This window comes from Melanerpes formicivorus, unplaced genomic scaffold, assembly GCF_026170545.1.
Source record: "Melanerpes formicivorus ecotype bairdi unplaced genomic scaffold, bMelFor1.0.p_v2 SCAF_29, whole genome shotgun sequence".
Taxonomy (NCBI): Eukaryota; Metazoa; Chordata; class Aves; order Piciformes; family Picidae; genus Melanerpes; species Melanerpes formicivorus.
This window is the reverse complement of record NW_027142381.1, coordinates 3,017,263-3,041,302: the sequence shown is the minus strand read 5'-3', so window position 1 is coordinate 3,041,302 and position 24,040 is coordinate 3,017,263. Positions and strand designations below refer to the sequence as shown.

General features: G+C 48.0%; 1 protein-coding gene across 2 annotated transcripts in view; it reads left to right on the top strand.

Moving 5' to 3' along the window:
* SPNS2 (SPNS lysolipid transporter 2, sphingosine-1-phosphate) overlaps positions 1-24,040 on the top strand; it is a 182,422-nt gene that overhangs the window by 118,335 nt on the left and 40,047 nt on the right. For both annotated transcript variants that reach the window (XM_068154482.1, XM_068154481.1), the window contains exons 7-10: positions 476-628; positions 3,265-3,454; positions 10,154-10,219; positions 22,117-22,215. In XM_068154482.1, the coding sequence (XP_068010583.1) occupies positions 476-628; positions 3,265-3,454; positions 10,154-10,219; positions 22,117-22,215 (508 nt within the window). The remainder of the gene's footprint in view (positions 1-475; positions 629-3,264; positions 3,455-10,153; positions 10,220-22,116; positions 22,216-24,040) is intronic.

The window sequence follows — 24,040 nt, the reverse complement described above, 5'->3', positions numbered from 1 at the left end:
TTTTGGAACTGCTGGCTAGAATTGTCTCCCTGCTACTGCCATCCAGTATCAAAGGGCTATGAAAATTGATGGTGGCTTATAGACAGGAGCATTTGTCAATGTTTCTGCATTGCTTATGTAGGTAGTTTATCCAAACAGTAATAGTGGGGAGGGAGAAGTGAAAGTGGTCATGCAGGTAAAGAGGTGATTTAGTCTTAGTGGCTAAGTAGTGACAAAGGTCCCATGAAAAATGTGAGGCAAATCTGAAGAGCTAAGTAAGTTACTATCAACAGAGCATCACATACGAAGAACTATTCCATGCCTCTTATCCTCCACTGCTTTGTACCTTGCATTGTTTCTGCCCCTTGGCAAAGGGAGGTGGCTAGTCTGGGAGAACACTGTTTTGCCACCAAAGCACTGCCAGCTGTCTGGGGCTCCTGCTTCCTAACTTTTACCACTAAACCTCCTCTTGGTTTCACCTCTTGCATCTCCGCAGCCGCAGCTATGTGTTCTCATCGTTGGCCACCTCAGCCGTCTCCTTTGCCACAGGGGCACTGGGCATGTGGATCCCTCTCTACCTTCACAGAGCACAGGTGGTGCAGAAGACAGCAGAAACCTGCAGCTCACAGCCCTGTGGCACCAAAGACAGGTGAGATTCAGACCCAGCTGCTTTAAAGATGGGGAGAAGAGAGTGTTGGGCTTATTTATGAGAGGAAACAGGCAGGTCCCAGAGGGTCAAGTTACTAGAATGTCAGTAATTTCCTCTAGGCCTTTACAACAATGGTAGGAAATGCTGGGATTTGTAAACGAGGCTTTATTTCTCTTCTTCAGTGCATGAAGTCAAACCAAGGGAGAAGTGGTGACCTCAGCTCTGTCTTGGTTCCCAGACTGTGGTGCAGAAGTCGAAAAGAGACTTTTGTCTGTGCCTCAGAGGGTGTTTGGAGAGCTGAGAACTTGGGTTTCGAAGCCCCATACTTAATCTGTGATAGCAGCAGAGGAAGCTGGCAGGTTGGGTAGCCACAGTGGTGGCTGTAATTCAGAGGTTGGACTGCTTCCCCTAAAGGCTACAGAGGCTAACCATGAAGACTTCTGCTTCTACATGAGGGAGCAGCGTGCTTCAGTGCTCTGTATGCTGCTGTGTGTGCCGAGTTTGGCTGAAGGATGGTACAGAGATCTGGGTCTGCAGTGCTCAGTGTTATGCAGTGGTTTGGGGTTTTTTTGCCAGTCCCAGTTATATAACATCACTTGCAGCCCAGAAGCTGGGAAAAGTAATCCATTGTTTTGTGCTTTACCTGGATGGCACAAGCCATGAAATGCTAAAAAAGCATTTCTCCAGGTGAATAAAAGAGACAGAAAAATGCTGCTGCTGCTTTTTCTTTTTTCTTCTTCTTCTTTTTTCTTCTTCTTTTTTCTTCTTCTTTTTTCTTCTTCTTTTTTCTTCTTCTTTCTTCTTTTATCTTCTTCTTTCTTCTTTTTTCTTCTTCTTTCTTATTTTTTCTTCTTTTTTCTTTTTCTTCTTCTCCTTCCTCCTTCTCCCTTCCTCCTTCTCCCTTCCTCCTTCTCCCTTCCTCCTTCTCCCTTCCTCCTTCTCCCTTCCTCCTTCTCCCTTCCTCCTTCTCCCTTCCTCCTTCTCCCTTCCTCCTTCTCCCTTCCTCCTTCTCCCTTCCTCCTTCTCCCTTCCTCCTTCTCCCTTCCTCCTTCTCCCTTCCTCCTTCTCCCTTCCTCCTTCTCCCTTCCTCCTTCTCCCTTCCTCCTTCTCCCTTCCTCCTTCTCCCTTCCTCCTTCTCCCTTCCTCCTTCTCCCTTCCTCCTTCTCCCTTCCTCCTTCTCCCTTCCTCCTTCTCCCTTCCTCCTTCTCCCTTCCTCCTTCTCCCTTCCTCCTTCTCCCTTCCTCCTTCTCCCTTCCTCCTTCTCCCTTCCTCCTTCTCCCTTCCTCCTTCTCCCTTCCTCCTTCTCCCTTCCTCCTTCTCCCTTCCTCCTTCTCCCTTCCTCCTTCTCCCTTCCTCCTTCTCCCTTCCTCCTTCTCCCTTCCTCCTTCTCCCTTCCTCCTTCTCCCTTCCTCCTTCTCCCTTCCTCCTTCTCCCTTCCTCCTTCTCCCTTCCTCCTTCTTTTTCTTTGTCTTTATTCTTGTCTTTATTCTTGTCTTTATTCTTGTCTTTTTTTCTTCTTCTTTCTACTTTCTTCCTTCTTCTTTCTTCCTTCTTCTTTTTTTCTTATTTTTTTCTTTTTTCTTTTCTCTCCTTTTTTTTTTTTTTTCTTTTCTTCTGTCAGCTCTTCTGCTTTTTTTAGCCTGGGGGTGGGGTGGGGAGGGGAAATAACATCGGGAAAACCTTCTTGCTGGAGCTGACACAATCCCACCCTCAAGTAAAGCACTTAGTGGTTTGGAGGGCCATCAACCAGAGCGCCCAGCGGGCAGTCTCAGGCTGTCCTGCAGAAATGCAGCGAGCAGAAAAGTACAGCTCCACTCTGACTGCCCATCTGCTGTTTACCAAGGGAACTTTTCCACTCCTTGATGACACCTACATTTCGAGCTGCCCTGGAGCTACTGTAACGGAGCTGCCAAAGATTCTGTAATCCGAGTCCTGAACCTCTGCAGCATGGAGAATCTTAGGCAGCTCCTGGCCCTTTAAATTTAAAAGAGCACATTTCAAAGGTATAACCTAACAGCAAAAGAAAGCTGCCTTGAAGTGGTCTGAAAGGGGTTAGGAAGTCAAAGTGTGTTGGAAGTCTCTTTAGTATGGGGCTTCAAAACCCAAGTTCTCAGCTCTCCGAACACCCTCTAAGGCATAGACAAAAGTCTCTTTTCTGCTTCTGCATCACAGTTTTGTTAGGCTTCCTTTCCCTTCAGCTTCATAGCGTTCTGCCTGTGACTTTCCCCTTATCTGATCAATGTGAAGCTATTACTTAGCTGTGTGCATACACAAGCAGCTGTACAATGCACCTTGTAGGAAGCTCAGCCCCACCCGGAGCAGCAGCATGAGACCTCTGCACCCCTTTGCATTTTGATCAGTGCCTGTGTGCAAGGCTGAATTTCCTACGCTGTGTTTTTCCTAACTGCGGGGGAAGAGTGCTAAAACCACCAGCCCTCAGCAGGGGAGCTCCTTTGTTTCTTTTGAATCTGGAAAGCCAATGTTCAGGTTTCTAGTAGTCCGTTTCCCCTAGTAATTTGTTCAAAGATTAAGTCCTTTGAGGGGGTAAGGGAGGGAGGAGGGAAGAGGGGGGGAACTCCAATAAATAAACCTGTCTCTCTTTTTGTTTGTTTGTTGGTTTTTGTCCTTTTTACTAGCTTGATCTTTGGAGCAATCACCTGCTTCACTGGTTTCCTGGGTGTGATCACCGGGGCAGGGGCAACCAAATGGTGCCGGTCAAAAACCCAGCGAGCTGATCCCCTTGTCTGTGCCGTTGGCATGCTAGGATCAGCCATCTTCATCTGTCTGATCTTCGTTGCTGCCAAGAGCAGCATTGTGGGAGCCTATGTAAGTATAATCCTTTGCATATGCCAGTCTCACTCTTACCCTCCCTGCTAAACTCCTCAGAACACTCCCTGTGTTGTTGCCTGCAGGAAGCTTGAGACGTTGGCTTTGCTTCTCCCCTTCTGAATGTCCTTCATTGTGGCACAATCTAGATGTGCCTGGAAGGGATAATGATGTCTCAGCTGCTTAACCCCACTTATTAAACTGTCCTCAGAACTCAGAGCTGGGGATATAGTGCATGCATGGAAACCCACAGCTCCCTGCCTTCCAAGTGCTCTCTCTGTACCTCTATCCCTACCTCTATTCTCTTGCCTAATTCTTTGGTATTGGAAAATTGGCCACTCCCCATGCAATAAGGGTATTGGAGCTGCAGTGATACCAAATGATAATTGCACAATAACTTGTCTGTGGGCATGCTTTTGGCTACCTGCAAGTACCATTCATTTCCATACGTGGGTAGCTTGCTGCAGAGCAGTGTTAATTGTCAGGTCATTTCAATTTGTTGTTATCTGTATTGCCATAGCACCCAAAATCCCAGTCACAGCCCAGGAACCCACAGTACTTGTGCTGCTCAAAGGGAGATTGAAAGAAGGCCCCTCCCTGAGTGTTTGTAATCAAGGCATCAGATAGATCCAGACAAAAAGACTGAAGGGAAAAGGGAGAACTCAAGTATAGTAATCCAGCCTCAGGCTAGAATCTTGCTTCCAGCAGAGAGCAAAAATCAAGTACACTGAAGAGGCCCCAGGTTCCCTTTCAGTGTACTGGAGAGAAGCCTAGGACCTGGGAGAAGTTTTAGCAGGGAAAGCAAGAGATGGTTGGAGATGTATCACCTAGATAGGATGGACTCAAAATCTGGGGAAAGTACAGTAAGATTTCTGGGTGGCTTTTCTCATTTCTGATAGCTTCCTTGATGGTTGTGCCCTGGCTGTCATCCTGAAGCAGCATCCTTGATTTCTGTATGACTGTGAGAGGCAAGAGCCATGTTCTGGCCTGTGCCCCAGGGTGGTGGCTCTTGCAGACCTCCTCTGCTGTGACTGTTCTTAGACTTCTGTCATTGATCACACCATGCTAAAATGGAAGGGTTAGTGGTTCTGGACCCCTCACTGGCTCAAAGCTTTAAAATATCTCTTCCAGGCATTTAGATGAGTCCCTATAAGATGATATTCTCTCACCATTCAGCTGTGATGGCCACCAGATCGCTGTCTTCCTCCCTGATCTAGTCAGCAGTCAGGAGATTTTAACACCAACTTATTCTGGCATCAGCTTAAATGAAGTGTTCAGCACTCCAGCAAGGATCAGCAGAGCCTTTGCTTTTTAATTTCTTGGCTTTGGGGGGTTTGCATTTTTTCCTGGAGAAGACCTGCATTTCCATTAGCGTGATCACCTGTCCCTCACAGGCTGTCAGCTCTCTGCTCTCTTCCTCCCCTGAACACACATGCATTTTCTCTCCCGCTCAGTCCTGTCTTGCAGATGGATTTGGTCCCTGAGGGCAGCTGCTGTTCCAGTTCTGTAGCAGCCACTCCTACCTGGAGCAGGTAGAGAGAGTTCTTCTTTCCATCCAATCTGTTCATGCTACTCCAGTATATGATTGCCAGTGGTAGAAGTGGCTGGAAGAGTGGAATATAGCAGCGTTCCTATCACCTAGCTGCCCAGACACTTGTGTGTTTATCTTCTGCTCTCTCAACTGGCTCTGTAGCCCAGGTAGTTCTTGTTCTGTTTCCCTTGCAGCCTGTGGATTTGTGTGCCCTAGTCCAGCTCCTTAAAACAGCCATCTACATATCTTTAGGTCCCATTCTGCCTGAGATATTTCCTCTTTGAAATGCTGGGTTTCAAACCTGTCTCTTGAAACCCATTAGCTGCATGGCATCATCACATTGCTCTGCTCAGACACTGCAGCAGCAGATTTTACACTGGTTTAAAGCTCCAAATGACTGGAGAGAGATGCTTTGCTTTGCCTTCCTTTTGACACTGTTCCAAGTTCCTGTTGTACCTCAATTTCAACATCTCTATCAATTCCTCCAAGACGTTTTATGGTCTTGCAGAGACAGCAAGTCCCAGGGTGAAACCTTGCCACAGAGCTTCTACAGCCTCTCTGTCTCAGCCCCAGGGACCTTTTGCTGACACGGTGGGGGTGATTTACCTCTTTCTGAGGCATCAGTCTTGCCCAGCACTGACATCAGTGAGACTTGCTTCACATCCAAGAGTACTGTGGGAGCCTTACCCAGCATTTCGGAGAGGAAAGTAAATAATGAAGATGCAGACAGATGTCAGGCATTGGAACAAGCTGCCCAGAGAGGTGGTGGAGTCACTGTCCCTGGAGGTGCTCAAGCCATGTGTGGACATGGCTCTTGGGGACATGGTTTAATGGCCATGGTGGTGGTGTTAGGTCAATGGTTGGACTCGATCTTAGAGGTCTTTCCTGTCTGAAACAATGACATGCACTTTGCAGGCAGCCAAGGAAGTGGTTTATACCCTGCTTAGATTTTACTGTGAGAGCTGCTGGTGTGACCATTCTGAAGCCTCCTCTATTTATCATTTTGACAATGCTAACAGATCCTATAAACAAAAACACTTGGGGTGTGGGCAAAGCTTCTATTGGCTCATCACAGATGAGCAACTGAACAGCAAACAAAGATGATGGGATGCCAGACAGCACAGCTGGATTCTGGAGAGGGTAGATGTCTAGAGCTGAAATCCCAGTGTGAAATGGGGCTTCGAGAAGTGTGTGAGGAGTCAAAACCGTGCCAGTGTCAGGAGCTATCAGTCTGGTCTAGAGGTTGCCCTATTTGCAGTGAGCATCCCTAGAGTCTCTCTCCAGCAAAAATGCCACAGATCCTCATCTGCCCTTTGCAGTGGGTGAACTGATTTCCATAAATCCCCATCAGCAGCTGAGGGACTGACTCTTTTTATTTTGTTTCATGCCACTATCTTTTGTCCTACTTTTTGATCTTCCTCTTGTTCCTGTTTTACCAGTACCCAGATGCTACAACAAGTGTTTCATGGAAACATGATGGTCGAGGTCCCGTCCCTGGGGGTGTTTAAGCCCAGGCTGGATGAGGCTCTGGCCAGCCTGATCTAGTGTGGGGTGTCCCTGCCCATGGCAGGGGGGTTGGAGCTAGATGATCCTTGTGGTCCCTTCCAACCCTGAATGATACTATGATACTATGAACAATTCCAGACTGGAGCACTCTGCAGCCTGTAGCATGTCAGTGATTAATTCACAGGACTTGTGCTGAATTCCTGAAGAAAGGGGCAAGTCTTGCTTGCTGTGTGTAGCAATTCATATGCTACATGTGCACCATGCATACAACCTTAAGGCAAGCAGTTGCCTGTCTCAGTACTGCACGAGCAGGCAGGGCATGTTGGTGCTGCATTCAGAAGAGTTGAGTACATCTTTCCCAAGCTCAGTCTAATCTGTTCAGCCACAGAATCCCAGTAGCAGCATCTGCAAAGCTGTAGTAGGACAGATTTCAGAGCAGATCCTGTGAGTCCACCTGTGCCCACGCTACATAGAATAGAATAGAATCATAGAATCAACAAGGTTGGAAAAGACCTCAGAGATCATCAAGTCCAACCTGTCACCCAACACCTCATGACTACTAGACCATGGCACCAAGTGCCACATCCAATCCCCTCTTGAACACCTCCAGGGATGAGGACTCCACCACCCCCCTGGGCAGCACATTCCAATGGCTAACAACTCTCTCTGGGAAGAACTTTCTCCTCACCTCCAGCCTAAACTTCCCCTGGCACAGTTTGAGACTGTGTCCTCTTGTTCTGGTGATGGTTGCCTGGAAGAATGACACATGACTTCAGACTGTCAGCACCTTAGTTTATTGGGTTTGTGTTTCTGAGCTTGGCAGCTGAGATTTCCAGGGCTGGGATTGTTTAATCTGGAGAAGAAGAGGCTGATTGGGGGCATCATTGCTCTCTACAAGTGCCTGAAAGGAGGCTGGAGTGAGGTGGGGGTTGGTCTCTTCTCCCAATAATAAGGGACAGAAGAGGAAATGGCCTCAGGTTGTGCCAGGGGAGATTTAGGTTTGGATATTAGAAAACAATGTCTTTCCTGCAAGAGTGGTCAGGCATTGGAACAGGCTGCCCAGGGAGATGGTGGAGTCACCATCCCTGGAGGTGTCTTGTAGACATGGCACTGTGGCACGTGGGTTAATGGCCATGGTGGTGTTAGGTCGATGGTTGGACTTAGATCTTAGTGATCTTAGAGGTCTTTGTCAAGCAAACAATTTTATGTCTAGACCAGTGGACAGTGAAGAATGGGAAAGAGGAGGTTTGCTAGGTGATCAGCTGGGCTGCAGGGACTGGCTCAGGCACCATCACAGAAGCAGCAAATCCAGTCACAAAAAGGAGGAATAGGGAGGGAAACAAAGACAATTTTAGAAACAAATAGAGGAAGCTTTCTGTAGGTCAGTGTGCAAGACTTGCTAAATAAAGCAAAACTATTCCTGGCAGGGTTAGATGGTCTGGGGGGGTTAGGCAATCCCAACTGGTGTGTGGGGAAGACAGTGGTGGTGGTCACCATCATGCCACAGCTATCGAGTGTGCAGTGTCACCTCCCACCCTAGACCACCTGTGCAAGCAGCAGGGACCAGGGCAGCTATTGTGGCTGTCAGAATGACAAAGCTCATGAGCCCATCACAAAAGGACATCCCTCTGGATGTTTCCTCAGAGCCAAGTGTACCTTGTCTTTCTTACTAGCTTTGTTTTAGCAGTGAATTGCAGACTATTCGACATAACAAAACCTGAACATAGGGCAATTAAAAGGGGAAGCTTCAATAACCAGGACCCAAATCTCCATGGCTGTTATGCCCAACTACCAAGAGGGATTCCAGGAGTAATGTGTTCTCTTTAGATGCCACAAAAAGAAATGGGTTAGCTGGGCAAAAAGCAGCCTTTTGGGGGAGAGGAAATGAGTTTTGCTTGGCTCCTTACTGGTGGAGAATGGGGGAGCTGGTTTTTACAAGCCTGGTTATGCAGCATTTCATCTGTGCTCTGCTCTTCATAACACACAGAGGAAGAGAGAAATGCATGTGGGAGATGTTCCAGCCTTGGGGTTTTTTTAAGCCCATTTCACCTATGTTTCTTTGCAGTGTAAAAGCAAAAGGTTCACAAGTGAAATGTGAGTGAAAAGCTTTTTGATGGAGGCAGTGTCACTCCTGAAGCTGTGTCACCTGCTCCATCTGACTCAGATCAATGAACATCTAATGATGAGGCCAGGTTAAAGCTGTTAATCCTCTTGATTATTTCCAGTCCTTTAACTGCTATAACTGTGGAACCATGTGGTGAACTGCACCAGAGAACTGATTTAGGTTAAAGGATAAGCAAAACCAGCCCCTCTTTCCCCTGCTTCTCCTCAACAAAAGATTCCCTGCCCCATCTCACTTTCCAGCTCTGAATCCCTGCTTGGCCCCATTGGTACCAGCACAACTGAGAAGGCTGTATGAGATTCAGACTCAATGGGGTCCTGGGCAGCCTGATCTAGTTGGAGGTGTCCTGGCTTACTGCAAGGGAGCTGGACAAGATGACCTCTGAGGGTCCCAATCTGTGAATGTGTGAGATGGGAGTAAGGAAGGAGGGAGTGCTAGAGGCAGAAAGGATTTGTGGTGGCTGTTCATACCACACCACCACAAAAAGCAGCTCTCATCCCACTACATACAGAGGGCTTTTAAGATACCTTGTTCATGGTCTCCATAGTCAGGAGCTGCATTTCAGTGTTGCAAACCCCACGCTTAAGCCCTGTCTTGGCTATCCACAGATAGCACCAGCACCACCCTTGAGCTGTCACAGTGCCTACGCTTGTGTCCCCCTCACAGCACTGTGCTGCCAGGGGAGGGAAGGGATCTTGCACACAGTGGGCAGAGAACCTGGAGAAGAGGAAGCTCAGGGGAGTCCTTATTGCTGTCTACAACTACCTGAAGGGAGGTTGTAGCCAGGGTGGGGGTTGGTCTCTTCTCCCAGGCAAGCAGCACCAGAACAAGAGGACACAGCCTCAAGCTGCACCAGGGGAAGTTTAGGCTGGGTGTTAGGAAGAAGTTCTTCAAAGAAAGAGACATTGGCCATTTGAATGTGCTGCCCAGGGAGGTGGTGGTGTCACCATCACTGGAGGGGTTTAGTAAGAGACTGGATGGGGTGCTTGGTGCCACGGTTTAGTCGATTAGACAGTGTTGGATGATAGGTTGGCCTCGATGATCTCAAAGGTCTTTTCCAACCTGGTTAATTCTATATTCTAGTCTATATTAATTTGGCTTACTACAGAGCAAGCTTTACACCTCACTTGATTGCTAGTGCTGAAAATGACTGTGTTTGGGGGGTTTGTGGCTGCCTCACCTTTCCCAGCTGGCTTTTCGCAACAGTCTGATGCAAGAATGGTAGCCTAGGGCTGTCTCTTCTTGCTGCCTCCTCATACTCTTCTGCAACCAAAAGTGCCAGCCTTTTATTTATCAGCTCTGTAGACCATCAACAGTTCACACTAACAAAGTCACAGGCCAACCCTCTAGAGCTCTAACAAAAGCCTCTCCCTTCCTAACGTTCAGGATGAAGCACGGCCGTTAACGCGGAGCGCGTTGGGCAGGTTGGAAGGAGATAAGCAAGGAAAGAAAGTTTGTGGCAGGTCCTTTTCCCTTTGAATGTCAAGTGAATAAATCTTCTCCCTTTTTTTTTTCTTTTCTGTGTGTTTTGTCACAACAGATTTGCATTTTTATCGGAGAAACTCTTCTGTTTTCAAACTGGGCTATCACAGCAGACATACTAATGGTGAGTGGACTTTGGAACAGCATCTTTCTCTCCTGGTGTGGCCAGAGCAGTCTCTCAGCTTGCAAAACCAACCTGAGTTCACAATTTCTTCCAAATCCCTAGCCCCTGCTTCAGCTTATTCCTTTTTGTTTTTTTGCTGGCAGTTTGCTTTGCTTTTTTTTTTGTTTGGTTGATTATTTTTTTCACTTGCAAAGGGGAATAGAGAGGAAGGGGAAAAAAACCAAACAGATTCTTTACATCCTTTGTTCTGAGCACAAGGGAGAGAGAGGAGATGTCCAGAAAGGATGGCAGTACTGAATTCAAATAGTTTGGAATGTAAAATTAGAACAGCATTCAGATGTGGGGGCACAAAAAGTGCACAAGCAGAGAAATCAGGCAGCATTTCCCAACAGTCAGCACTTTAGTGGATTTTGTTATCAATATCTCGGCTTTGTTCTGCACTAGGAAATCCTTCCCTCCCTCCCTCCCTCCCTACTCTGGCCACAAAGGCAGCCATCCACCTCTCTCTCTTTGGCTCGACTCCAGCAAACCTACCATTCAACACATACACAATAGAAACCACCTCTGGGAGAGGAGAGGAGAGAGGAAAAGAAAGTATAAAGAATGTTTGGAATGTGTCCACCTTGTCCAAGAGGAAACTGTTAGGGACTTTTCACCTCCTGTCCTTCGTTTGCCATTCTTTTTTTCCACCTCACAACTTCCACCACGGTCTTTAAAATAGGCAAGGTGACCTCAGCAGCCAACTTTTCATGTGAAACAGTGTGGAGGTTTCACAGAATCACAGAATTTCAGGGGCTGGAAGGGATCTTGAAAGCTCATCCAGTCCAACCCCCCCCCCCCCACCAGAGCAGGATCACCTACACAAATCGCACAGGAAGGCATCCAGGCAAGTTTTGAGCATCTCCAGAGAGGGAGACTCCACAACCTCCCTGGCCAGCCTGCTCCAGGGCTCTGTCACCCTCACAGTGAAAAAGCTTTTTCCTCATGTTTACATCCAGCCTGGAAGTGTTTAAGCCCAGGCTGGATGAGGCTCTGGCCAGGCTGATCTAGTGTGGGGTGTCCCTGCCCATGGCAGGGGGTATGGAACTAGATGATCCTTGTGGTCCCTTCCAACTCTGAATGATACTATGATACATGAAACTAGATGCTTCCACCAGAGCCTTTCAAACTCACTGCATCTTGAAATCCCATTGTGGGGGGCGTTACTTGTTGCTTATTGTGTGAAACTAGGGCAGAGAACCATGACAGGGCTTGCCCTCGGTCTTTTGGCAGCTTGTTGACAGCACTAAAAATACAGAATCAAGTCTGGCATCAATAGAAAACTCCCTTGACTCGTATTTGTTGCCCGTGCAAACATCAACAAGAACACAATCCAGCCCAGTACTCCTAGATGGGAAGATAATGGTGTTGATGGATTGATTGAGTAAAGAGCTTCAAGCTTCTGCTTCAGTTCTGTTTATGGTTTCATCTCAAGGAGGTGTTTAGGTTTTAAGGTAGCACACTGTAGGTGCCATAATTGCCTTGCTTGATGAACTTTAAGTCCTTTGTAGAGAGAACACTTTGGGAGGTTGGGGGTGGTTAACTCTGCTCCTCTCAGATGTGACTGAAGCCCAGAGAAACAAAGGTTAGCAGTGTACCTGAGTAGCATTAGATAGCTTTTAATTACCGAGGTTCATTCCTCCTACCAGTTTAGCTTTAGTGTGGTAGAGCTCTGCCTGGGCTGCACAGGTGGCTCCTCTGTACTTAGAGGGGGGTTGCAGCTTGTGCTGAGTTCAAGGCTTCTGTGGCCATTCATTAAGTGGTATCTCAGCACTTAGATGTGTTGAGGAAGGAATTAGAGTCCTGTGCTTGTAGCTGCTCGTTACTGCCTCCTGCCAGAGATCCCTTCACATCTGACTTTGGCTGTGATGTTCTCAGGAGTGCTCCCAACTTTCTGGTCAGAATTAGCTGATGGACTGAAATAGCAAATCTTTTATATCTTCACTAGCATTGGCTAGAATGAGCATGGGCTTGGCCGTGGAGCACATCTGCAGCCCTCCAACAGTGAGTCTCAAAGAGCAGCTGAGGTAGCCAGCGCTGCTGCCAACACAGCACAGCTGCACAGAGGGGACCTGTCAGACATAGAATCACAGAATCAATAAGGTTGGAAGAGACCTCAAAGATCATCAAGTCCAACCTGTCACCCAACACCTCGTGACTAAACCATATCACCAAGTGCCATGTCCTGTCCCCTCTTGAACACCTCCAGGGATGGGGACTCCACCACCTCCCTGGGCAGCACATTCCAATGGCTAACAACTCTCTTTGTGAGGAAATTTCTCCTCACCTCCAGCCTATTCTTGATGCAGGCCAGGATGCCATTGTCTTTCTTGGCCCCCTGGGCACACTGCAGGCTCATGTTCAGCCTACTGTCAACCAGTACTCGCAGGTCCCTTTCTGCCTGGCTGCTCTCCAGCCACTCTGACCCCAGCCTGTAGCACTGCATGGGGTTGTTGTGGCCAAAGTGCAGCACCCAGCACTTGGACTTATTGAATGCCACCGTGTTGGACTCTGCCCATCTGCCCAGCTGGTCAAGGTCCCTCTGCAGAGCCCTTCCACCCTCTAACAGATCAACACCTGCTCCCAGCTTGGTGTCATCTGCAAATTTACTCATGATGGACTCAATCCCTTCATTCAGATCATCGATAAAGATGTTGAACATGTTCAAGGTCCTCCAGAAAATCTGTGCAAGAGAGAGAGAGCTGAAGCTTGACCTGCATTGTCTCAAGCTAATCCTGAAAGACATTTTTCAACCAAGCACTTTGTTATATCAAGTGCACTAAGGAAGCCATCACTGCCCTATTGCAATTGCTGGGATGTTTTTGGTGTTGATTTCAAGGTGACCTCAGTATCCTGTCACTTTTTAACAGTTTTTGTAGGGTTTGCCATCTGTCTTACAGCACCCTCTAGACAGCTGCAGTTTGTAGGGAAGCATTTGCAGTTATTTATGTTGCTATAGTGCAGAAGAACTCCCAACAGAAACGATTGGAAACAACTCCTGAGTTCCAGTTTCCAAAAGATGGTGCTTGGGGAATACGGTTTAGGGGTGGACCTTGTAGAGCAGGGTTATCAGTGACCCTGAGGGGGTTTTCCAACCTGACTCTTTCTCTGTGTGTGACATAGTAAAGAAATTAAAGCCATGTTTAAAGCTGGCTTTTGGCAATTGATGCCAACTCCTAAGCTAGCTCTTTTCTTGTGTGCTTAGAAAAAAATTCACTGAGTGTCATCTCTGATGCCCAGCTTAATGCATTACCAGCACCAGCAGCCCTGTAAAAGTGCTCTCCCAATAAATGTAAACATCCACTCAGATCAATGCAAGCCTGCAGACAGATGGTCTGAAGTGCATTTGTATTACACAAGGGGCTTGAGAGGATGTTTAGCCAGACAAAAGGTGAGAGCCAGGGCTATAACCGTGTTTGACAGACAGCTTCGCAAAGCAGCCCTCGCCAGAGGAAGGTGTGGATGTGCTTCAGCCAGACACACTTCAGATGTTTGGCAAATTAATTTCTCCTGATTACTATTTATTTGGTGTAATCAGAAGTGTGTCTGTTGTTGCCTGAGGCTGGCGAGGAGTTTTAAGGCATTATTAGTCTAAGCTTAACAACACTTGCATCATATACATAAATATTATCCTGTTTTCATGGATAAAAAGCTCTCAATAGTAGCTTGAACACTTCCCACTGATTTCATTATGCCAGAAGTGAGGCTTTTTCTGGGGAAGTGCATCCCAACTGATTTGCTATAGCCCTCCCAAGGTTCACACATCTCATGACTGCTTAAGAACCCCAACGGGCAAGTTGGTGAAGCATCTTCAGAGGTTTTTGCAAGTTTAATGGCCTTGGCAAGCCAAGGATGTTTGCTTATCATCTTCAAACTTAATTGTTGGCTCTTCCTAGCTTTGTGCTGCCACTGCATCTCCTGTCCTTGCCAGGCTAACGAGGGGTGTGCAGCTCCTCAAAGCGTCTGCAGTGCGAGGCGCTGAGAGCTGGGTCTGATCCAGCGCCAGCACTGCAGAACGCAGGGCACTGCCTGAGACTTTAACAGGCTGATATTTGTTCCAAATGCAAATTTGTGCAAACCAGGCCTTATTCTCCTGAGCACAACTCTCCAAATCTCCTCCCAGGCACATGTTCAGATGGTGCTTCAGGGAAGGGGGGGGAAGGAGGGAGAGAGGGAGGGAGGGATGTTGCTTACGGAGCGTGCTAATTACCAAACAGATTTTTATCAACCATCTTTGCAAATTGGCCTCAAAATTACCAGAAGCCCAAAGCAGCATTAAAACTGCCTTGTAGCAGCAAGAATGAATGAGCAAGCAGGCAAGTGTGCTGAGTGCTTGGGACTTAGTAGAACCTGCTCTTAATAGTGAGGTTCCTCCTCCATAGCACATCTCCAAAATAAAGACGAAGGGCAGAGGCTTGGTGGCACTGCTGTGTAAGAGCCAGCAGGCAATTTCAAGAGCCTCAGCTGTTGCAGCCACAGTCCCTTCAGATGTTTGCTGGGAAAAGCCATCCTCCAGTTGATGCAAAGTCCTGACACTCATGCAAAAAAAAAAAAACCCACCCTGTTTTGCATCTTTCTTTTTCCTTTGAAAGCATTAGGTTCTTTTAAATGGTCATGAGCTGCCAGGGAGGAGGAGCTGCTTCCATGTTTTGCTGTAGAGTCAAAGTCTTCCTTTTGGCTAGAAATAGAGTAGAGTAGAGTAGAGTAGAGTAGAATAGACCAGACCTGACCAGACCAGGTTAGAAGAGACCTCCAAGATCATTGAGTCCAACCTATTACCCAACATCATCTAATCAACTAAACCATGGCACCAAGCACACCATCAAGTCTCTTCCTAAACACCTCCAGTGATGGTGACTCCACCACCTCCCCAGGCAGCACATTCCAATGGCCAATCTCTCTTTCTATGAAGAACTTCTTCCTAATACCCAGTCTAAACCTCCCCTGGCACAGCTTGAGACTGTGTCCTCTTGTTCTGGTGCTGGTTGCCTGGGAGAAGAGACCAACCCTCACCTGGCTACAACCTCCCTTCAGGTAGTTGTAGACAGCAAGAAGGTCTCCCCTGAGCCTCCTCTTCTCCAGGCTAAACAACCCCAGCTCCCTCAGCCTCTCCTCACAGGGCTGTGCTCCAAACCTCTCCCCAGCTTTGTTGTCCTTCTCTGGACACCTTCCAGCAAGTCAACATCTTTCCTAAACTGAGGGGCCCAGAACTGGACACAGGACTCAAGGTGTGGCCTAACCAGTGCAGTGTACAGGGTCAGAATGACCTCCCTGCTCCTGCTGGCCACACTGTTCCTGATACAGGAAAGGATGCCATTGGCCCTCTTGGCCACCTGGGCACACTGCAGGCTCATGTTCACCCTACTATCAACCAGCACCCCCAGGTCCCTCTCTGCCTGGCTGCTCTCCAACCACTCTGACCCCAGCCTGTAGCACTGCCTGGGGTTGTTGTGGCCAATGTGTAGAACCTGGCACTTGGATGTGTTTAATCTCATGCCCTTGGACTCTGCCCATCTGTCCAGCCTGTCAAGGTCCCTCTGCAGAGCCCTTCCACCCTCTAACAGATCAACTCCTGCCCCTAGCTTGGTGTCATCTGCAAATGTACTGATGATGGACTCAATGCCCTCATCCAGGTCATCGATAAAGATATTAAAGAGCAGGGGGCCCAGCAGGCATAAGCTGGTGCTCAGCTGTGCTATAGGCATGGTGCAATGTTGCTTTTGTCCTCCCTATAGCTAAACCCCAATTATTTATGTAGTCTAAACCACTGCCCTGTTTTTCCAGCTGAAGATAAAGAGCATTTCCAGAAGTTCTCATTGTTGCTTCCCTTAGTGTGCCCTGCACACATTAGTGATCTGAGTGCTGTGGTGTGGATTTTAAGGCAGGGTGAGGAGTGCCTTTGAATGAAGGTACACAGCCCACTTCAAACACTGGAGCACAGCTCTGACCAAGAAGGCTGGGGCCGAGGGGCAGCTCTGCATTTCTTCCGTGGGTTAAGTGTTGCAGATGGATGTGTCCTGCCCCAGGGTGTGCTGTGATTTGGAGACCAGGGTGTAGAATCACAGAATGGTTTGGGCTGGAAGGCACCTTTAAAGGCCATCTAGTCCAAGCCTGCTGCAGTGAGCAGGGACATCTTCAACTAGAACTGGTTACTCAGAGCCCCAGGCAACCTGACCCGCAATGTTTTCAGGGCTGGGGCATCTACCACCTCTATGGGCAACCTTGGGCCAATGTTTCACCACCCTCAGTGTAAAAATTCTCTTTCTTCTCTCCAGTCTAAGTCTCCCTCTTGGTTTAAAACCATCACCTGCCTTCTTTAACTCCATTGCAAAACATTGGTTTGGGCAGTATCTGCCTAGCTGGAGTGAAGAGTCTCTCCTAGGCTGGTTTCTCTGGGTTGCAACCTTTGCCCTTTCAGAGCAGTAGTTGCAATAGGGACACCTGGACTATTTCCCAGGCTCTGTCAGTGTTTGGAACAGTGTTAGCATGTCTTCTCCTTGCCTTTGGTGCTGAAAGAGGCTAGTGTGAACTGTCCTGGAGATTACTGTCTGATCCAGAAAGTGGTTTAGAGAGTAGAGTTTCTATCAAAGCTTAGACATAAGCATCAGAACCTACCTCTGGCACAAGGCCTTTTACTGGGAGAAGGATGATCTCTCCTTGGCTTTCCTGGTTGACTTTTTTTCAGACCATCAACTCATTCTGCTGGTTTCAGTACAGGAAGGGGATGTCAGCAGTAAACCATGGCCTTTCTGGGCCTCTATTTAAAGAGCAGAGGTTTGCCAAAGTTGCTTGGTCAGCCTCCCTGCCCATCCTCTGTGCTGCCTGTCCCTGAACCTGGAGTGGGAGACGAGCCAGGACGATCCCACGGCCTTCCGCCTTGGCTGCTGTGGCTCTTCCACCTCCAGCCTCTGTGGGATGGGCAAACCAGGCCATGCATGGTTTGAATTTAGGTCTATTTTAGTAGCAAAAATGCCCATTTAGATCTGTAATTTACTGCTGTCTTCCTAGAACAGTAGATACTGTTTGCTACCAACTACTTCCTCTCTGCCAGAAGAAAACGTTTTGTAAGCAGGGGTAGGGTGGAGCACTTTTTGGTGTTTTGAAGATGCTGCTTTCCACCTTTTATACCTTTTATATGGGTTGGGTTGTCCAGGGAGGTGGTCGAGGCCCCATCCCTGGAGGTGTTTAAGCCCAGGCTGGATGAGGCTCTGGCCAGCCTGATCTAGTGTGAGGTGTCCCTGCCCATGGCAGGGGGGTTGGAACTAAATGATCCTTGTGGTCCCTTCCAACCCTGACTGATTCTATATATTATTTATTTATTTATGTCCTTTCCAATACCTTTTTGGTAGAGAAGGAAAACTCTCCTGTTCATTTGCTTGTCACTGGAGCCCCTTTTACAAGAGGGATGTGGAGGTGCTGGAACGTGTCCAGAGAAGGGCCACAAGGATGATCAGAGGGCTGGAGCACCTCTCCTATGAGGACAGACTGAAGGAGTTGGGGCTGTTCAGTCTGCAGAAGAGAAGGCTCTGAGGTGACCTCATTGTGGCCTTCCAGTATCTGAAGGGGGCCTGCAGGAGGGCTGGGGAAGGACTTCTCAGGATCTCAGGTAGTGATAGGACTAGGGGGAATGGAATGAAGCTGGAGGTGGGGAGATTCAGGCTAGAGGTGAGGAGGAAGTTCTTCACTGTGAGAGTGGTGAGACCCTGGAATGGGTTGTCCAGGGAGGTGGTCGAGGCCCCATCCCTGGAGGTGTTTAAGCCCAGGCTGGATGAGGCTCTGGCCAGCCTGATCTAGTGTGGGGTGTCCCTGCCCATGGCAGGGGGGTTGGAACTAGATGATCCTTGTGGTCCCTTCCAACCCTGAATGATACTATGATGATACTATGATGGGTTTTGGAGTTGGGGTTGAGGCTGGGGGGAAGAAAGTTGTTGTCACTTGAATTCCAGACTAGATTTATTAGGTTTTGGTGGTTGAATCCATGGTTTCAGCCCTCAATAAATCCTTTAAGTAGGCAAACTGCAAACTTGCTGGAAATAACATTGCCTGTTGCGAAACTGTATGCATGCATGAGAGAGCTCTGCATGCAGAATGATGTCTGATGTGTGTGAGTGTGTCACATAGCACACACACATATGGCACAGGTATCATTCCCATTTCTTTCTCTGAGTGGCACCAGTTCATTGCCACTCTCTGAGAATGCTGAGCTCTAACAAATCTGCCCTGTCATTTGTCATGTTTATTGATGTCTACAACTACCTGAAGGGAGGTTGTAGCCAGGAGGGAGTTGGTCTCTTCTCTCAGGCAACCAGCACCAGAATAAGAGGACACAGTCTCAAACTGTGCCAGGGGAAGTTTAGGCTGGAGGTGAGGAGAAAGTTCTTCTCAGAGAGAGTTGTTAGCCATTGGAATGTGCTGCCCAGGGAGGTGGTGGAGTCCCCATCCCTGGAGGTGTTCAAGAGGGGACTGGATGTGGCACTTGGTGCCATGGTTTAGTCATGGGGTCTGTGGTGACAGCTTGGACTTGATGATCTTTGAGGTCTCTCCCAACCTTGGGGATTCTGTGATTTAGTGAGGCATTGGAGCAGGCTGCCCAGCAATGTGGTGGAGCCATCATCTCCAGAGGTCTTCCAAAAATGAGTAGATGTGATGCTTCAGGATGTGGTTCAATGGGCGTGGAAATGTTAGGCAGGAGATTGGACTTGATGATCTTAGAGGTCTTTTCCAACCTTAATGGTTCTATGATTCTATGACTTTGGCTGAGGAAACTGACAGAGAATAGAGCCAGGCAGGATTTCTTCTCCAGAGTTGTTAACACTAACTTCAAAGACAGACAAATCTTTCTACCCAAGTGTAAAATTCCCCATTTCACAGATGGGCACAACTCTGACCTCTTGAATTAAGTGGAAGTTCATTTTGTCTCTCCTCAGATGCCCTTTCCCAAACAGCTGCTGCAGGATGCTTCTCCATTGCATAACTCTTGCTTTCTTTTCCCCACTGTCTAATCTGTCCAGGTCATACCCATTACCCAGCATCTTTGGGGAATGGCAATGAATTGTGTAGCTCTCCTGCTGTTCCACAGTGTGACCTTCAGTACCTTTCTGCCTCTCTAATGAAGTCTAGACCTTATTTTCCTCTGGGGATTTCCATGAGCCTTCAAGTCTGTTTGGATGGCAAAGGAGGAGAGTGTCTAACACCTGCAGTCAGGTGGCTGCTGGGGATCTCATCATCTTTTGCTCTTCTGTGGCACAACAGGACTTTAAGAGGGTACCCAGCTAATGTGTGGCACCAAAGTGCATTAGCAGCGTGCACTTGCAGCTGTCAAAGCAGCAATGAAAGCCCTGGCAGGTCATCCTGAGAGCACATGGTTAAAACCCTGAGGAAAAGCATTTAATCTCCTTTTACTCATAGCTCCTAAGTGCCTCTGCTTGGAAGGAGGTGATCATTCCAAATAGCTATCAGTTGTCCTCTGGTGTGGATTTGTCATCTGGTGTGGATTTGTCTTCTGGTGTGGATTTTCTCAGTGCTGTTTATTTTCTCTCCTTTTGTGTTATTTATGTCTCTTTCCACTGCAGACAGGGCACTAACCTAAGTGTTAAAGCACTGAAGCAGTGCTTCATATCCTGTGCCCCAAGCCACGGCCCTTCTGAGCAGCGAGCTCTGTGTACCTCTCTCTGGGTCAGTCCTGAAGTGTCACATTTAATTAATGACTGACTGCAGGAAAGGATTGCAAGGAGGAGTTGAGGTCTAGGGAAGGCATGCCTTCTAAAGGAAGGACTGAGGGCAGCCCATCAGAGGGAAAGTGGACAAGTGAGAGGGATGATGGTCTACCAATCGCTAAACAAAGAATCACTTCTGGCAGGGTTGATAGCTCATCAGAGCAGCAGGAAAAAAAGCCCAGCAGAAGCAGATTCGGTGCCTAGATGGGGAAACAAAGCTCCCTTGGATTTAGAGACCTATTGAATTCCTCATTACTCACAGTCTTTGAATCAAGAAAGGATCAATTTATAAAGCAGGATATGTGGACTTGATGCCAGATGTTTCTTAGCCAGCTCCCTTCACAAGTTTTACACAGGAGACCATTGCCTTTTTCTGCTCCCAAATGTGTGGTGTCAATTTAAAGTCATTCCCCAGGACAGGGGTTTGGCTGGTTTGGTTTGGTTTGTTGGTGGTGGGTTTGGTTTTGTGTTTTGTTGTGCTTGGGTTTGTTTTCTTTTCTTAATCCTTGATCCCTTCCCATGGTTGGGGCTCTGTTTTCTGTCAGCTCTGGTCCCTTAATGCAGAAGTAATTTGTGTTTTCCACTGAGCCAGTGTAGACAAGACTGATTCTACAGAACTCAAGTGGCTCAGTTGGTAGCACATAAGACCCTTAATGGGAAGGTCATGAGTTCAAGCCTGCAGTGGGCAGCAGTGTCCTCCCTACTCCAGTCATGAGGCCTGTGGTGACAGGTTGGACTTGATGATCTTTGAGGTCCCTTCCAACCTTAGGGATACTGAATCTACTGAATCTAAATACATGACCTGGGTGAGGTTGTCAGGGCCTATTAGAGGAGGAGAGATCAAACTCAAGAAGGATATTAGACACTTGAATGTGTCCAGAGAAGGGCAACAAGGATGGGGAGAGGCCTCAAGCACAAGCCCTACAAGGAGAGGCTGAGGGAGCTGGGGTTGCTTAGCTTGCAGAAGAAGATGTTCAGGGAAGACCTTCTTGCTGTCTACAACTCCCTGAAGGGAGGTTGTAGCCAGGAGGGGCTTGGCTTCTTCTCCCAGGCAACCAGCACCAGAACAAGAGGACACAGTCTCAAGCTGTGCCAGGGGAAGTTTAGGCTGGAGGTAAGGAGAAAGTTCTTCACAGAAAGAGAGATTGGCCATTGGAATGTGCTGCCCAGGGAGGTGGTGGACTCCCCATCCCTGGAGGTGTTCAAGAGGGGATTGGATGTTGCACTTGGTGCCATGGTTTAGTAGTCATGAGGTGTTGGGTGACAGGTTGGACTTGATGATCTCTGAGGTCTTTTCCAACCTTAGTGTTTCTATGATTCTATGGAACTGCAGTGCCTTGGCTGTGGAAGATTTTCTCGATGTGTCTTTGTCACTTTTCACAAGTGGAACTGAGGGTCTTGAGAAAAAGACAAAATGGTTACAGATGGAATGGGTGGGGAGGATGTGAGACCTTTCCTACTGATGTGAGGTTTTGTTAGGAAACCAACAGATACCTTTCTTATGGAAAAAAACCCACAACATCCCAGGTTCCAGCAAAGTCCTCCCTGGGAATGCTGGTGGTGCTGAGCAAGTGACACACTGCAAACAACCTCAATCCCCTGTCCCTGTCAGCCAAGGGAAGTATCAAGTGAGGAGCACCAGCAAAGGGTCTTGTGGTCAAAGTTTGTAGTCAGTCTCATGGATTCACTGGTGCTGAAAGGAATTCACAGAATCACAAGATTAACCAAGCTGGAAAAGACCTTTGAGATCATCAAGTCCAACCTATTAGCTAACACCATCTAATCAACTAAACCATGGCACTCAATACCACATCCAGTCTTTCAGAACTCAGGCTGGACAGAGCTCCCTTCCCTCAAAGCCTGCTATCAGGAGGAGGAGTTAGAAAAGGAGTAGAAAAGCTGAGCTCCCTGGTTTCTTGAGCCACCCATGTACAGGACACTGGCTCCATGTACAGGACACTGGCTCCATGTACAGGACACTGGCTCCCTGTACTGGGCACTGCCATCTGCAGGGGCTGGTTTCCTTTATCCTGCCCTGGGTATGAGGTGAGCACTACAAGACATCTGGACAGGTTCTTGCATCATTTTCCTGATGTATTTTCCCTTTCTTTCCCCCCTCTCTTCCCCCCTTCCTCTTTGCAGTACGTGGTCATTCCAACACGCCGAGCAACCGCAGTGGCCTTGCAGAGCTTCACTTCACACCTCCTGGGAGATGCTGGCAGTCCTTATCTGATTGGATTTGTAAGTGCTCACAGCAGGTTTTGGCAGGGCTGCTGCCCATGTTTGTTTTTGTTTACTAACTGCTTGTCCAAAACGCCAAGTTAAGCCGTGCTGGGGAAGGGAGGGCCGGTGCTCACCAGCAGAACGGGAAGGGGTGCAGTGATGCAACTTCTTTAGGGGCTACAGTGCAAACCTGGAAGGACCACTTGGGCACAAGAAGTGAGCTTCTGAATCTTTTTAGCCTGGGGCATTTATACAGCTTATAGAGAGCTCTGTAAAGGCAGAGCAGTGGCTTCTGTGCAGCGGACACAGGTCCATTAGAAATGAGATTGGAACAGAGCCCTGTGTGTTTAGCTGCTCATCTGCTCTCATCAGCCAGAGAGCTGTTTGTGGGCAGCAAGATGCAGCTGCTCTGACCTGCTGATATTTTGAACCTATTTTGTGTGATAACAAGTGGTGGTGTAAAGTCCATGGCAGGATGGCTGTGGATGTTTGGGGGCTTTTCATTAGTATTCCTTTCTGGTGTGTGTGCTACGGGTTTTTGTTAGTAATATTCCTTCCTATTAGTGCTGCTTGGCCTGCCTGGAGGTCTCCCTTATTATGCCACCATTAGCCTAGTGCAGAGCAAAACAAAAGGCAACCAGAGAACATTCACAGTTAACAAAATAAGGCCTGGGAGATTTAATGAGGGAGACAATTCTAGCTATCCTGGGGTCATTTCTTTCCCCTGCCCCCTTCTGTGCAGTTTGATGCACTGAGGCTCAGAGAGCCCACAGCATCATTTATAAAGTGCAACAGCTTCCATCTAAACCCTGTGTGGCACTGCTCCTCCTGTGTTGAGGGTGTGACAGTTCTCCAGTGAGGTAACTGGGATCTTCAGTAGTCCCCATCACCTTTGATGGGAGAGAGACCTTTGATGTGCTCTTCCAGCTCAGCACTGCTGTGACACAGCTGCTGTGTGCTGTCCACCTTTACTTTAAAAACAAACCAGAACCCCAAAGCATCATTGCACAGAATCACAGAATGGTAGGGGTTGGAAGGGACCTCTGGAGATCATCTGCTCAGATCCTGACACCAGAGCAGGTTCACCCTAAAGCAGCTTGCACAGGACAGTGTCCAGGACAGCTTGGAGACTCCACCACCTCTCCATCATAGAATCATAGAATCAATAAGGTTGGAAAAGACTTCAGAGATCATCAAGTCCAACCTGTCACCCAACACCTCATGACTAACTAAACCATGGCTTCAAGTGTCACATCCAGTCTCTTCTTAAACACCTCCAGGGATGCTGACTCCAACACCTCCCTGGGCAGCACATTCCAATGGCCAATCTCTCTTTCTGTGAAGAACTTCTTCCTAACATCCAGCCTAAACCTCCCCTGGCACAGCCTGAGACTGTGTCCTCTTGTTCTGGTCCTGGTTGCCTTGGAGAAGAGACCAACCTCCACCTGGCTGTAACCTCCCTTCAGGGAGTTGTAGAGAGCAAGAAGGTCTCCTCTGAGCCTCCTCTTCTCCAGGCTAAACAACCCCAGCTCCCTTAGCTGCCTGTTCCACTGCTTCACCACCCCCCCAAGCTGATCCTTGTGGTCCCTTCCAACCCTGTCTGACTCTATGATTCTAACATAAAGAAGTTCCTCCTGGAACTTCAGATGGACTATTCCATCTATTCATCCCCTAGGCACTGGGCTGTGTATCTATACACATGTATTTATATCCTATTTAATGATGTGTGTGTGTGTGTGTGTGTATTTAAACAGCCATAAATATTCACTCTGGAATGCCAGCTCCCAAAAATGCTGTGGTGGCTCAGTAGCCCCCTGAAGTGTACATGAAAAGACAGCTCCAG